General features: G+C 44.4%; 1 protein-coding gene across 1 annotated transcript in view; it reads left to right on the top strand.

The window, feature by feature from the left end:
* KIAA2012 (KIAA2012 ortholog) overlaps positions 1 to 13466 on the top strand; it is a 110267-nt gene that overhangs the window by 53787 nt on the left and 43014 nt on the right. The window contains 1 exon segment of the mRNA XM_027123866.1: positions 1184 to 1260. Within this exon segment, the coding sequence (XP_026979667.1) occupies positions 1184 to 1260 (77 nt within the window).

Below are 13466 nucleotides of genomic sequence, written 5' to 3'. Positions count from 1 at the left end.
TCTGGGCTTGCGCTCTTTCAAGGTATGGCCTTGAGTCAGTCACATGAAGTCACTCTCTGGGCCTCAGTTTCCCCAGCTGTCTTAAATAAGAAATGTTTTAAATCTGTGCAGAAGCCATTTTCAAACAAGATAGATGAGAACAGCTGAGAAACAACAGAAAAGGGAAGGTCAGCCCACAAGGAATGAGTAGAGGCTTTAGGTCAAAGAGGCAAAGATGCAGAATCACATATGGCCAGACTCTTAACAGAGCTACTTAGGAGTAGCAAGTATGTAAAGAACTTTTTGTTGGACACTGGTCCCACACAAGAGACTAAAATCCTTGTCAGGGGAGCCATGCACTTAGCTAAATCTGTCCCTCAAATAAACATTCCTTTATAAACATTAAATTTACTTTCTTAGGGGAAAAAAAGGAAAACAAAATCAATCCTATCCCTTTGCAGCATGAGGTTTGAGTGAGGCAGTCTTGGACTCAAATCCTTCCTCAAAACCTCACTAGTTGTACATCCTTGGGTGGGTTACTTTATCTTTCGAGCCTCAGCTTCCAGACCTATAGAGAGTATGATAACACAATAACACAACCATGGAGGAGAGTCGTGCAGATTACACGCCAACCACATATCGGTGTCTGTGTAGTGCCTGCTTCAGGGTGAGCGCCATGATTTCCATTAGTTCCCTCCCATCAGCCCCCTTTTGGCCTCTGCCTTTGTTTGCTTCATGTTTCACTTCTCCTGTTGCCCTTCCACAACATGAGGGAAAAGGGAAGTCTCTGATCTCTCTATCTGGAAGGTTGCAGAAGCATTTTCCTACCTCAGTGAAGTAGGATCATACAAAATCTATATTCAACAGGATCAGCAGATTTTTTCCATCAATATTTCCTTCTTAATTTCAGCTTTATCTGAATTTTAGTAGCACAAAGAATATACTTTTGTTCTTTTAAAGAGCAACCAAAACAAGAAAAGAGAAATTTGAATATAAAGTCTCAACACTATATTTAAGGTGGCATTCAGACTGTGCCTGTAGAGGTTACATGTGTTATTTGGTGAGTAAATATGAATGCCATAGGCATGTGTGTGTTTCCAATCTTACACATACGAGCTAGGTGTGTACGGGTATGGTATATATAAAAATTCATGAGACCTAGGTGTGACAACCTTGACCCTTTTCTCTCTGATTTTCATCATAGCAAACACTGAATCCAGAACTGATCTTCGCATGAATCTTAATGAAACCTCACCTTTGACCCAAAAGCCAGAGAAGCAGGTACAGTACTGACTCTGCATGAGCATGATACTGGACTTTGGGGTTGTTGTCCCTACTTGCTGTGTGACCTTGGGTGAGATTCTTCACCTCTCTGGGCCTCATTTGCCTCATCAATTAAATGAGACAAGTAGACTATAAAATCACAAAAGTTCCTTAACTCATAGACTTGGAATGTCTTAACTCAACTTGGACTGTTTTGTCTGGCTCTTCTCGTGTGCAAATAAGCTGAATAGGCCTTTCCCTGACTTCTGCAAAGTCAAAAAGGGAACAAGGAAACACAGAAAGGCATCCTCCATCGAGGCAGTAGGCACTAAGACTTTGTGCCAATGGGCCCATTTTTCTACTCCAATTCTCATTCCTAATAGGGAGGAAAAAATAGCAATCAAGAAAAAAATGCAAGGATACTGTGAAGAAAGGGAAAAAATGCTTTATCTGAATAGATTAAGAATACCGGGCTTCCCTGATGGCGCAGTGGTTGAGAATCTGCCTGCTAATGCAGGGGTTCGAGCCCTGGTCTGGGAAGATCCCACGTGCCGCGGAGCAACTAGGCCCGTGAGCCACAACTACTGAGCCTGCGCGTCTGGAGCCTGTGCTCCACAACAAGAGAGGCCGCGACAGTGAGAGGCCCGTGCACCGCGATGAAGAGTGGCCCCCGCTCACCACAACTAGAGAAAGCCCTCGCACAGAAACAAAGACCCAACATAGCCATAAATGAATAAATTAATTTAAGAAAAAAGAATATGTAACAAAGTTGATTTAACATTTGCCCATGTCAGATACGTAAAAGGAGACCAATTTAAATATATATATATATTAGTGGTTCAAGGACGTATGTTCGCAAATATTTATAAATTTGTTCCTTCAGTTGAAGCTTTGAGGCTGGCACTGTCTTCAGATTCACTCTAGAGAGACAACTCAGGGGAATTCCTAGAGCTTCCCGGGTCTCAGAGAAGCTGGGGCAGAAGCCCCACAGCCCAGGGCTCTCTCAGGTCTCCCCCTGCTGGGCGACAGCAGGATGGCAGGACTGGGGGTGGCACCGGCATGGTCTCTGTTTCTCCCTTATCTCCAACTTCCTGCCTTTCTCCTCTTCCCTCACACTCATTAAAAAAACAGTAATAATAAAGGTAGCTTTGTTTTCCTGTGTGTGCCTAACCGCTTCTGAGGAAGAACCTGAGCTCTCCCTGTTAGGACCCTGGGCCCGGGTCAGGCCTCCCCTGCGCTGAAACACAGCCCAGTCGACCCTTACTGCTACTGAGGAACCACAGAACCAACATTTGCATGTTTTTGTTTTTGTTTTACGTGCCTGCTTTGAAGACACCCTTTATAAGGGATCTAGAAGGTTTTCTTTTTCAAGAGAGTCTGTGACTGAGGAAAATGTGCTGTCATTCGATAATTCCACAACTGCAAAGGCCTTGCAAATACCTCATATAACCCTAAACTCTCCAAATTCACACAGCCCCGTGGTTGTATTCCAGGAGACCTCATATCACCTGCAATAAAAGAGTGGCTCAGGGCTTCCCTGGTGGCCCAGTGGTTGAGAGTCCGCCTGCCGATGCAGGGGACATGGGTTCGTGGCCCAGTCTGGGAAGATCCCACATGCCGCGGAGCGGCTGGGCCCGTGCGCCATGGCCGCTGAGCCTGCGCGTCCGGAGCCTGTGCTCCGCAGCGGGAGAGGCCACAACAGTGAGAGGCCCGCGTACCGCAAAAAAAAAAAAAAAAAAGAGTGGCTCAGTCATGTCAAATTAAGTCCTAGACTGAATTATGAACCTTGCAGTCAGAAAGAGGAACAGCAGACTGAGGGTCTTCAGCTCTAATCCTGGCTTTCCCCTGGGCAGCCGTGGCAAACCAGCTCCCTCGGGGCATTGCCTGTGCCTCCCTCGTGAAAGGAGGGGGGCTGTTCCCACCAGTTGGTTTATTCAAGTCGCAGTAGTCTTATTTCCTTTAGTAGTAGACCCCAAAGCAAAACCATCTGAGGAAAAGTATAGGAAGCCCCACCAGCCCCCCAAACACAGAGAAAGGGGGGTGGGGTCCGGGAGGGGGCGGTGTCCTCCCTGCCTCCCCTCCCCCTTACTTCTTGAGGCTAACGACTCTTCATTAATCACTGACTTCAGTTTTCCCTACTTTCTCAACCTATTCCATGGAAATGACTAATTTCATGTTTACTGTAAATCATCTGGAAGGATTTAGAAACAAATTTCTGCCCAGCAGATTTCGGTTACGTACCCTGACGGGCCACTGGCATACTCAGTGGATTCCTTCCACTGTCGCCCTCCCACTCTGAAGCGGGCTAGGACATCACACAAAATTGATCTTTATCAGCATCAGCAGTTTCTGCTCTTCTTTCCTTTCCATTACTGCCGCCCCCCGCCACGCCCGACTCACCCCCTCCCTCCCTTCACTGGGGTCTGACCATATTAGGAGTTCGGTCACACAAAATACCTTTACTTTTTTATCAGTGTGCTAGCTGCGAGGGAAAAAACAAAAAAGCCAAAGGTGGGATATGTTGTTATCACCATGCTTTATCGAGAAGTCACATACCTCGATTTGGAAACCCATTTCTGACGGGCGGGTGAGAAAGCCAGACAGCGCTTTGCAGACGTGACTGGCTTCCGGGATTTACCGGGTTCTGGAGGCCGCCTCTGGTGCCCCCTACTGGTTGGATTTTAAAACCTCCGCTGTGCGTTTCCGAAGCGGAGGTCTGCGCTGCGGGCGTGAGCAGGAAGGAGGAGGGTTCCCGCCCCCCGACACAGGATGGCAGACCGTGGGACTCGCGCCTCACTGAGGCACCTCTTCCGCACCTGGCCGAGAATCAGGGCCTCGGCGGTAAATCCATAAATAGAAATGCGTAGTCACTGACATCAACAACTTCCTAGGAGTTGGAGGAGGGGGAAGAAACCTGCAAGGGGAAATGTGGAGATGAAAAGAGAAATAAAAAAAGAAAAAGGAGACAAGCAGACATGTCTCAACTCCAAGCTCCCATTTCCTCTTTCAAATGAACTGCCTCCCCACTGTGAACAGAATCAAGTATTTATGAAGGCATTTTTTGCATATTAATAGCAGCATGTGGAGCATTGCCAGTTCTGAACTCCTAAAGGTATGGTGCCCTTTTTTTTAATGCAGGTCCTACAAACCCCTCACAGAATTTGGTATTCTCCTTCACATATATTTTCTTTTCTGCCTTGTGGCTCCTCTTAAGGAGTTTCATTTGATTAAGGGATATTAGTTCCGGGGGTACAGTCAGAGACCGAGCCCTGCTCTTAACCTCGGTGGCTGACATCAATCGCTAGAGAAGCTTTTCCTTTTCCCCAGGGCCTCTCTATGTAGATAGAGGTGAAAGGTTGGGTGAAGTGACCAGCACCTTAAAAGAGTATTAAAATTGTAAATGAAAATTCTAGCAGGAAGTGTTAACATATCTATCCTGATCGGGGGAGGGGGGAGGTAAAACTTTTTTTTAAAAAAAGTAAGAAAAATAATTATAATTGAATTAACTACAGCAGCATTACTATCTATACTTGGTAAAGATCCCATTCAATTTTGAAAGAAAAACATTGAAACCCGTTAGAAAAATAAGCAAAAGACATAAACAATTCATATCAAAAAGAATAGCAATAGAAAACAAATGTGGAAACAATATTCATCCTGAGTAGCAATTTAAATTCAAACTGAGGCAAACTGGAGGTACCATTTTATATTTGAGATGTGTGCCTCCTCTCACCTGTTTTTCATGGTAACACCCACAACTGATGAGTTTTTGGTAAAACTGGTACACTTATACACTTCTGGTGGGTTGTAATTTGGTTCAATCCACTTGTAAAGCAAAATGGCAATGTGACTTGCAAAACATGAAAAAATATTCATACCCATTGATTCAGTATTTCTGACTTCTGGGAATTTATCCTAAGGAAATAATTCAGCAGAAAAAAAGTGAGTGAAGATGTCCATTGCAGCAGCATCTATAATAGAGAAAAATTGGAAACAGCCAGAGAAATGACTAAATTGTGAGGGGTTTAATTCAGGCATTAAAGTGATGCTTGTTCATCATAGATACTGTGATTTAATACAAAAGGTTTAACACATGGTTTCTCACCTTCAGCACCATTGCAGTCTTGAGCCAGATCGTCTTTGTTGTGGGGAGCTTTCCCCACAACATTGTATCAATAGGATGTTGAGCAGCATCCCTAGCCTCTACCCACTAGATGCCAGTAGCACAACCCCCTGATTGGTGACAGTCAGAAAACGTCTCCAGGGCTTCCCTGGTGGCGCCGTGGTTGAGAGTCCTACTGCCGATGCAGGGGACGCGGGTTCGTGCCCCGGTCCGGGAAGATCCCACATGCCGTGGAGCGGCTGGGACCGTGAGCCATGGCCGCTGAGCCTGCGCGTCCGGAGCCTGTGCTCCGCAACGGGAGAGGCCACAACAGTGAGAGGCCCGCGTACAGCAAAAAAAAAAAAAGTCTCCAGTCCTTGCCAAACGTCCCCTGGAAGGCAAAAATCACACACACCCCAGCCCAACCCCACATTGCAAACTACCGATTTCATTTTAAAAGTAGAAATCAAAGTGATGTCAATTATGACTGCAACTATGTACAAAAAATACTGTATCTATAAAGACTTGCAAATAATGCTTGCAAAAAAGTGCAGTCATGCTCGTTTGAAATTGTCATGCTCGTTTGAAATTATGACTATGTTGGGTTGAGTCTTTTGTTTTTATTTTGTCTTCCTGGTTTGTCATTGTTTTTCTTTTTTTTTTTTTTTTCAAAATTCTCCCTGTAAGGAGGAAAAATGAATCATGAGGAGAGCTGGTTTTATTCAAGTCTAGCTTAAAATGATGAGGAGTCACAGTAAACAGCAAGCGAAACAAGGGTCAAGACCATAGTGCCATTATTTTTTAACTACTGTTAGTTGAAATTATTTAACATTAATTAGGTTTTTATTAGATTATTGGGTAAGACCATCAGAATGCTCCTTCTGAGGATCTCAGCCCCTTTTCAGCATTTTATCCCTCTGATCCTAGACTTTGGTGGGGGTGGGAGGCAACAAATTCACCTGTTTTTCTGAAAAGTCTGGATCTCAAAGTGTGAAACTCTCTAATCCATTCAGATCCATCTATGTAAGCTTGGGACAAGACTGGCCCTGAGCCCGCTGGTTTATGGAGTTGTCAGGGCAGAGAGGTTGTCAGTAAAGAGTATCAAAGTAGAAGCTCACACTTCAATTAGATTCCCCAAGAATCATTGCATCTCTTTGTTTAAAATAAGAAACCGTCTCACGAGTTTTGACATTGTCGGTTTTCTCCCTTTGTTAGAGAAAGCAAACATCCTTTCTCACTTGCTTTATCTTGGGTTTTGTTTTTTTGCTTTGTGGGGATTAGAACTTCGGTAGCGTCCTAAAAATCCTGTTAAACAAAAATTATGTCCCCTTTTCCCATTTCACAAAGCCACTTCTCTTTCGACCTATACTGTCTCTTGAGTTCAGGTTTCATGAGTTTACAACAGTATAAACTCATATTTGATCTTATGTGTCCTAAATGTACCTCTTTTGGATTTCAAAGAGTAGCCTGTAATTCTAGCGCACTAAGGATTTAGGTTGAATGAACCTGTGTTTACCCCATCTGTTTCTTTGGTGGTTTCACAGATGGTGTTCATCTCCCCTTTCAGCCTTCTTCTTTCAGGAGAAAAATAGAACACCTGTAGACACACTAAGTTTTTGTGCAAGGTACAAAGGTAGCCTTTTGTTTCAGTGTCCTTCTGAACCATACCCTGCCTTTTGTTGAACTTTTTTGCTGTTTTCTGAGAGAGCAAGCTACGACTCTTTAAAGACAGACTTTTTTTTCTTATTCTGCTTTATTCACCCTAGCATCTCACATGTTTAGGACAGTTCTTGGCACACGGTAGCTCCTCAAAAAAAGAAAAATTGACAAATAAATCTCTTATTGACATTAAGGTCCATGTCCTGGTTGGAAAAAAGCCTCTAAGTAGGATTTGGAGATCACACTTCTTTTCTTTCCAGGGAAATGATACAGAAGTTCAGCTGCCGTTTCTCTAACACCTCACACCATCTCAGAATACTTCCTACTGTTGGTTGCCATGATTTGGTGTTTCAGTCTCTGAGAAGCTTTGGGTCTTGTGCAGATTGGATGTGTCACTAGGCATCCTGCTTGGAGATCTTTTTGGAGGCTGATAAGTGAGACTGGGCCTAGCAGGGATGCCTGGGAGAATTAACCATCTGCATCTCCTCACCTGGAGAAGTTCCCTTTCCTCCCCACCTTCTATCCTCCTGTTTGTCATTTCTAAAGGCATGGCACAGCATTTCCCCAGCTCCATGCTCTTCCCCCCTCAGCCTGCCCCCTCCATCGCCCCGCCCCGCCGCTCTCCTTGGTTTTGTAAATAGCTTTGGTTGGGGAACTTGATTCAAAGGTTTTTTTGAAGATCTAAGCAAACTTCATCTTCTGGCTCAATCTTACCCACAGGATTACTTTGTCAAACCCAAAACTCCATTGACAATTTAAGGATAATTTACTGAGAGGGACTTGTTTTTAATTACAAAGTCGAGACTTTTATTTGTTGAATTTTCACTGCAACTATTATTTATTCCAGTAAGTCTGTATTTATTGATCTGTTGGCTACTGGATCCAACCAGACACATGATATGTGCCTGATTTTCTTTTTTCTTTTTATTATGGAAAATTTCAAATACATGCAAAAGTAGAGAGAATAGTATAATGAACCTCCATGTACCTATCATAAGCTTCAATAATTATCCCTCCATTATCAAGAGGGTCTTTTTAAATGGTCATAACAGCCAATGTATTTGAGGTTTCCTATGTGCAGGATTTAGAATTATCTCCCTTAATCCTTAAAACAGCCGTATGAGGTAGGTACAGTTATTGTCATTTACAGATGAGGAAACAGATGTCATGACAGACGGGGCCCCATTTAACATGCTACCTGCACTTGCCAAAAGGCCTACTGGTTTGGGAATCCCACAAAGTTGCTTTTAGATCCCAGCTTCTTCCACACTGACTGTGTGGTTTCAGGCAGGTTATTTAACCTCTCTGAGGCTCAATTTCCTCACCTACAAAGGACAATGATATTTTCCTCATGGGGTCGTGACAATGATTAGATGAAACAACATATGGAAAAGGATTAGCACAATGTTGTCACTAGGCAATCCTGATAAATTACAATAGGAATTATTATTCTATTCCCTCGCCCTCTGCTTGAAAGCTATTATAAAACAGAACTCGGAGCTTGTGTACAATCTAAGGGTGCAGATGTAGAAGAGGAGAAGCTTGAATGGCAGGAATAACTTAAAGGGCTATAAGTCAATCTACCTACCGTTTCGCCCCTCCTCCACTCCACCCACCCTCAACACCCAAGCCCAGACACCTCAAATATCCTCCATGCTGTCTGGAATTTTGTTTCACTACTTTATGTAATTCTACCTATTGCAGATTCCTTTGGGTTTCTCATATCTCATTGTGGATTGTTTTTTAATTGTTCTCCCTACCCCTTACGGGAGCACAGCTGAAGGCCGAGGGGAGGGGGAGGGGCGGGGGATGAAGCAGAGAATTTTGTAGTGAGGACCCCGTATCCAGCAGCGCCCCAACTCCCCCAGCACATGGCTGCCCAGGAACAGTGAGAGGTCAGAGGACAGGCGGGCAATGGAAGGGAAGGGGGCAGAAAAGAAAAGGATATCTTTCTTTCTCTTCTTCCAGCCCTCTGCTATTCCAGCATTACCAGGACTAGTTCAGCTCCTTAGCCAAGCTAAATTATGGGTTAGATAAGTTTTTATGGGCCCATGTGGGAATCAAAGCACCACAGGTAACATTTCTTTTTCTAGTGAAAATTTCATTTTTTTTACAATGAAATCAGTTTGCAAGTTGAGATTCCCTGTCTCTCAGTTGTCACATTGGAAAAGTCACACTGGAGCCAACATAACAAGGAAGTCACACAGTTTGGGGTTAAAGTTTGGGGTTAGAAGGAGCTGGGGACTTGTTCAGATTTCCCACCCTGCACCCCACCACCTCCCATCTCCCCATCTAAGTCTAAAACAGGATGTATCATCTCTCAAATACAGGCAGAGTTCCAGCCTGAATGTAGCCAGACACCCCCTCACAGAAAAAGCTCTATCTTCTATCTCCCCTGGGGCAGAAGAGGTCACTATTTTGGCTTACATTTTTTCTCCTCCAGCTTCTGCTAAGCCAGATAAACAATGATTCTGTTGTGTCAACAAAGCACTTAATTAAACTGAGGACAATGTCAGTTAGAACAATGTCAATTAGATAAGATTTACTTCCAGATAGTTGAAGCCTTGGAATTAAAGTCTCCTGGGTTTCATTATTCAAAGTTCCTTGAGGAAAACACTGAGGTAGAGAAACTCAGGCACAGAAAGCTTAACGAGTTGACAAAAGTCACCACATGAGTCTCTCATAGAAGTTAAGACTAGAGATTGCTGTGTTTCTCTTCCCGGTCCACTGTTTGCTAGCTCTTGGGCTAATTTGTAAATGCTTAGAAGGATGTAAAAATCTCCTTCCATAGAGTTGAGGATGAAGTGGATGAAGACTAAAATTCGCGACAGGAGGGGAACAAGAAAGCTCTTCTCTGGTTTCCAACAAAACTGTACCTCCACCCACGCCTCCTTGTGGAGCCCTCCTAAAACTGTCCACTCGACCCATTTCACCAGCACCAAATTGCCTTGAGAACATAAAAAGTGGGCCAGGATGTCAGGTGGCCAAGATGAACGCAGGAGACAGGCACATGGACCACTGGGCAGACTTGCGGTGGATGGAACCACGCTGCGGTTTGGGGTCCCGTCTGCTCCTCAGAAGGAGGCCATGCAGCAGCCCAGGTTGTTGAATTGAGATCCTGATGTTCCGTCTGGCCTTCTGAAGACTAAAGTTCTCCTGCTTCTCCAGGCCAGGGAAACCTAAACAGAGAGAAGTTCTCAGAGTGGGACTCAGGGTGGCCAGGTGGCTGGCCTTGCACGGGCTGGGTCCCCTCCATGTCAACCTGAGCTAAGAGTGTATACAGAGCCCCTGGCCTACTCAGATCCCTCCCCAGGAAGCCCAGCCGTAGGGAGTCCAGCAGAGTTCCATGCCCCACTCAGCCCCACCTATGTCCCCATTCCTACTGGCCACTTTTAGTTCCACAGAATGACAAGAGCAAGAAATAACAGGGCCTGGGAAGGCCAAGCACAGGGGAACTTGCCAGACCCCTGAGCTCCTAGCGCCAGGCAGGAGTGACCTTCTCCAGGATTTGGTCCCCACCCTCAGTGACTTCTCCATCCCCACCGGGATTCAGAGCCACCCGGACCCTCACCTTGCGGGAAAGTGGAAGGACAGACTGTCAGCCAAGGAGGGGGGCCCGGTGGTCCAAAGAAGCGTCTGACTCTTTTCCTTTTGTTTGCTCACAGGAGGGGACAAACGCCCTGTGTGCATAGAGGTTTGATGTGACAACTTGATGGACCACATGAGGGTTTCAGCAAAGGCCTCCCAACCCCACTCTCCATGCATTAAGATAATGGTGGGGTGTGTAGCGTATTTCAGGTCTTGGCTACAGAGGCCCTCCTTCCTTCTGTTTTCCTCCTCCAGCTCAAGCTTGCCCACAGGTTCCCAGAGACTCCTAGCAGCTTGCTCTCAGGCAGAAGGAGGCTGTGAGCTGTGTGGGAGACAGACAACGAGAGTGTTGCAGCCTCCTTAATGAGGGACCATAGCTCTTCTTGGAACCACGAAGCCGCAGCTACCGGGATGGGGAACCCCAATTAGAAAGGAGTGGGAGAAGTAAAGAGCTGCCTGTGACAGATCTGTGTCTGTGGTGGCTCTGTGGGACCCGTAGGTGGAGATCTAGCTGGTTGGGTTTAGAATCTCCTTTTCCTTCTTAAGGTAAGACGTTCCAGTGACTTCAGAGCCAACCCATGCTGGTGACCCTTCAAAATACACAACTTGAAAGGCGGAGGAAAAATTATTGGAGAGAGGGTTTCTCCTTGAGTTTGTAGCTCAGATAGTGTAACCCAAGAATAAGAAAAGAAATGATATGTATTTTGTTTAATGGACGTCCTCTGTTAGTTTTACTACATTATATATGTGTGCAAATGGATATTAGTAAACAGCCGATAGCTCTCTTTTGTTCTGGCTTTCAAGTGAATCACATTATGTTTACAGCAAGATAGTAAACCTGGATTTCCCATGGCTCAGTCTGTCGGAGCATAAGATTAGCTCTTGAATTCATTAACAATCATCTCCTTTTAAATGTCAGATAACTTTTTAAATGCCAAGCACTTACACAACGGCTTCTGTGCAATTCAAATCAGATTTACCAAATTAACTCATTAATCTTTATTGTTTCATTTCCTGAAAAGAAAGGCTTCCAGGTGTTTTTAGCAGAACATAATAATATTAAAGTATTTACAATACAATATAGGTGAAGGAATGGATTTTGATTTTCTGCTAAGCATCTCACCCTGCCATCAGTTTTGTAATCATTCCCACTGAAGCGTACACAGAAAAAAACGAAAAAGCTTCAGGCATCTCCACTTTCTTCTACTTGCCCTGTTTTCCTTCCCTTTCTTTGTGTTTTCTTCTCCCCTCTACTCCCTGAGGCCTTAACTCCCTTTTACTATTTATTCTGCCATCTTTAAGAGCTACAAGCGTCGATTATGATGGCTCTACCACCTAGAAAACAGAGGGGTACCTCACAGGGTCCGGGATGGAGTCAGAAGGCTGGGGCAGAACAGGTCTAGATATCAGGAATTCTACTTTCCTTTTCAAAGAACCCCTCTGAATAATCAGATACAGGCTACACTGACTGCTAAAGATAGATCCTTCCAGGACTGGCCCCTTCTTGTCACCCAGCTCTCTGCTCAAATGTCACTTCCCTAGCGAGGTCTTCCCTGATCACCCAAGGGCAAACCCCATCCCCTCCCCCACCAAAGTCCATCCTGTCACCATTTCATTGTCTTCATAGATTTATCACCATCTAAAATCATTCTGCTTCTTCATGTGTTTGTTTGTATGACACACACAGTAGCACTCAATAAATATCAGTTAAATGAATAAAGTGAAATGAAAAACCACCCCAATGCATAGCTTTCTTTCCTGCTTTCAACTGTCTTTCTCTCCTCTTACCACTACCTCCCAGAAACCTCTTTAAGGATTTAATTTTCTTTCCTCCCATCTCCCAAACCCCCTTTCACTATCATTTGTTTGTTAGGATACTTGATCATAATAAGCAAAAACAGTACTGCACATTCCAGTGACTATAGAGCCTTCACTGGAAACATTCCATCAAGCCAGGATTGATGGCCCCTAAACGTTAGGGAGATGAGCCACATAGTCAAGAGAATTGTTTTATCAAACGATTTACAGGTCAAGCGATTTGGAGAGACTTTTCTCAAAGCCTCTCAACTCCCCACTCTTTAATCTGAGCCCCACATAAGGAGTTAAAGTACCTCCAGCCATTGGAACTAGTCTCGGCTGTGCCTTTTGTCCTCCGACCTAACACAAAATCTTCTCTTAGAGATAATAGAGAAATTTCCCTCAAATCAGTATTGTCTGATTTCTGTTACTCCACCCAGTGATTCATGCATGGTTTCGGAAGCTAGAAAGCTTGAAATACTTCGTCTGATTCTTGATTGGACCAAACGCTTTCATTTGATCTGGAAACAGGGAGGGGAGGTCTCACTCTGAGAAGTGAATCAGATATATAGCTGAGATGACAAAAAATTGGATATGTATTTGTCCAGAAGAATCTTTCTCTCTAGCCACATTTCAAAACAAAGGAAAAGGGTGTGGGTGTTCGTCGGAATGATGGCTGCTTGTGGGGCCCCACAAACTGTTAATTCATCATTAACACTTAAAAGTAATATAAATGTGATGGGAAGGAGAGTTACGCCCAGAGAGACAGCCGTCCGTGAGTTAGTCTCTTAGAAAATATGGAAATTATCAAATCCACACCCAGGGTGATCTCATGGCACACTAGTGTATGTGACCCCAGGAAATCAGCCCTGAAAAATAACAAGTAACTTTCCTCTTTGGGAATGAGGAGCCAGTGCTACGCAGAGGACAGGCCTCTGGAGGTCAGCACATGCTTCCTGGAAAGCTGTCTTTCGTGCCCTCCTTATTCTTTTTTAAATTTTTTCTTCTATTTCTTTCTTTCTTTTTCTTTCTTTCTTTCTTTCTTTCTTTCTTTCTTTCTTTCTTTCTTTCTTTCTTT

The sequence above is a fragment of the Aethalodelphis obliquidens genome, unplaced genomic scaffold, assembly GCF_003676395.1.
Source record: "Aethalodelphis obliquidens isolate GAN/ISIS:26980383/991018 unplaced genomic scaffold, ASM367639v1 scaffold2, whole genome shotgun sequence".
NCBI classification, from domain to species: Eukaryota; Metazoa; Chordata; class Mammalia; order Artiodactyla; family Delphinidae; genus Aethalodelphis; species Aethalodelphis obliquidens.
This window is presented reverse-complemented; position numbering and strand designations above follow the sequence as displayed.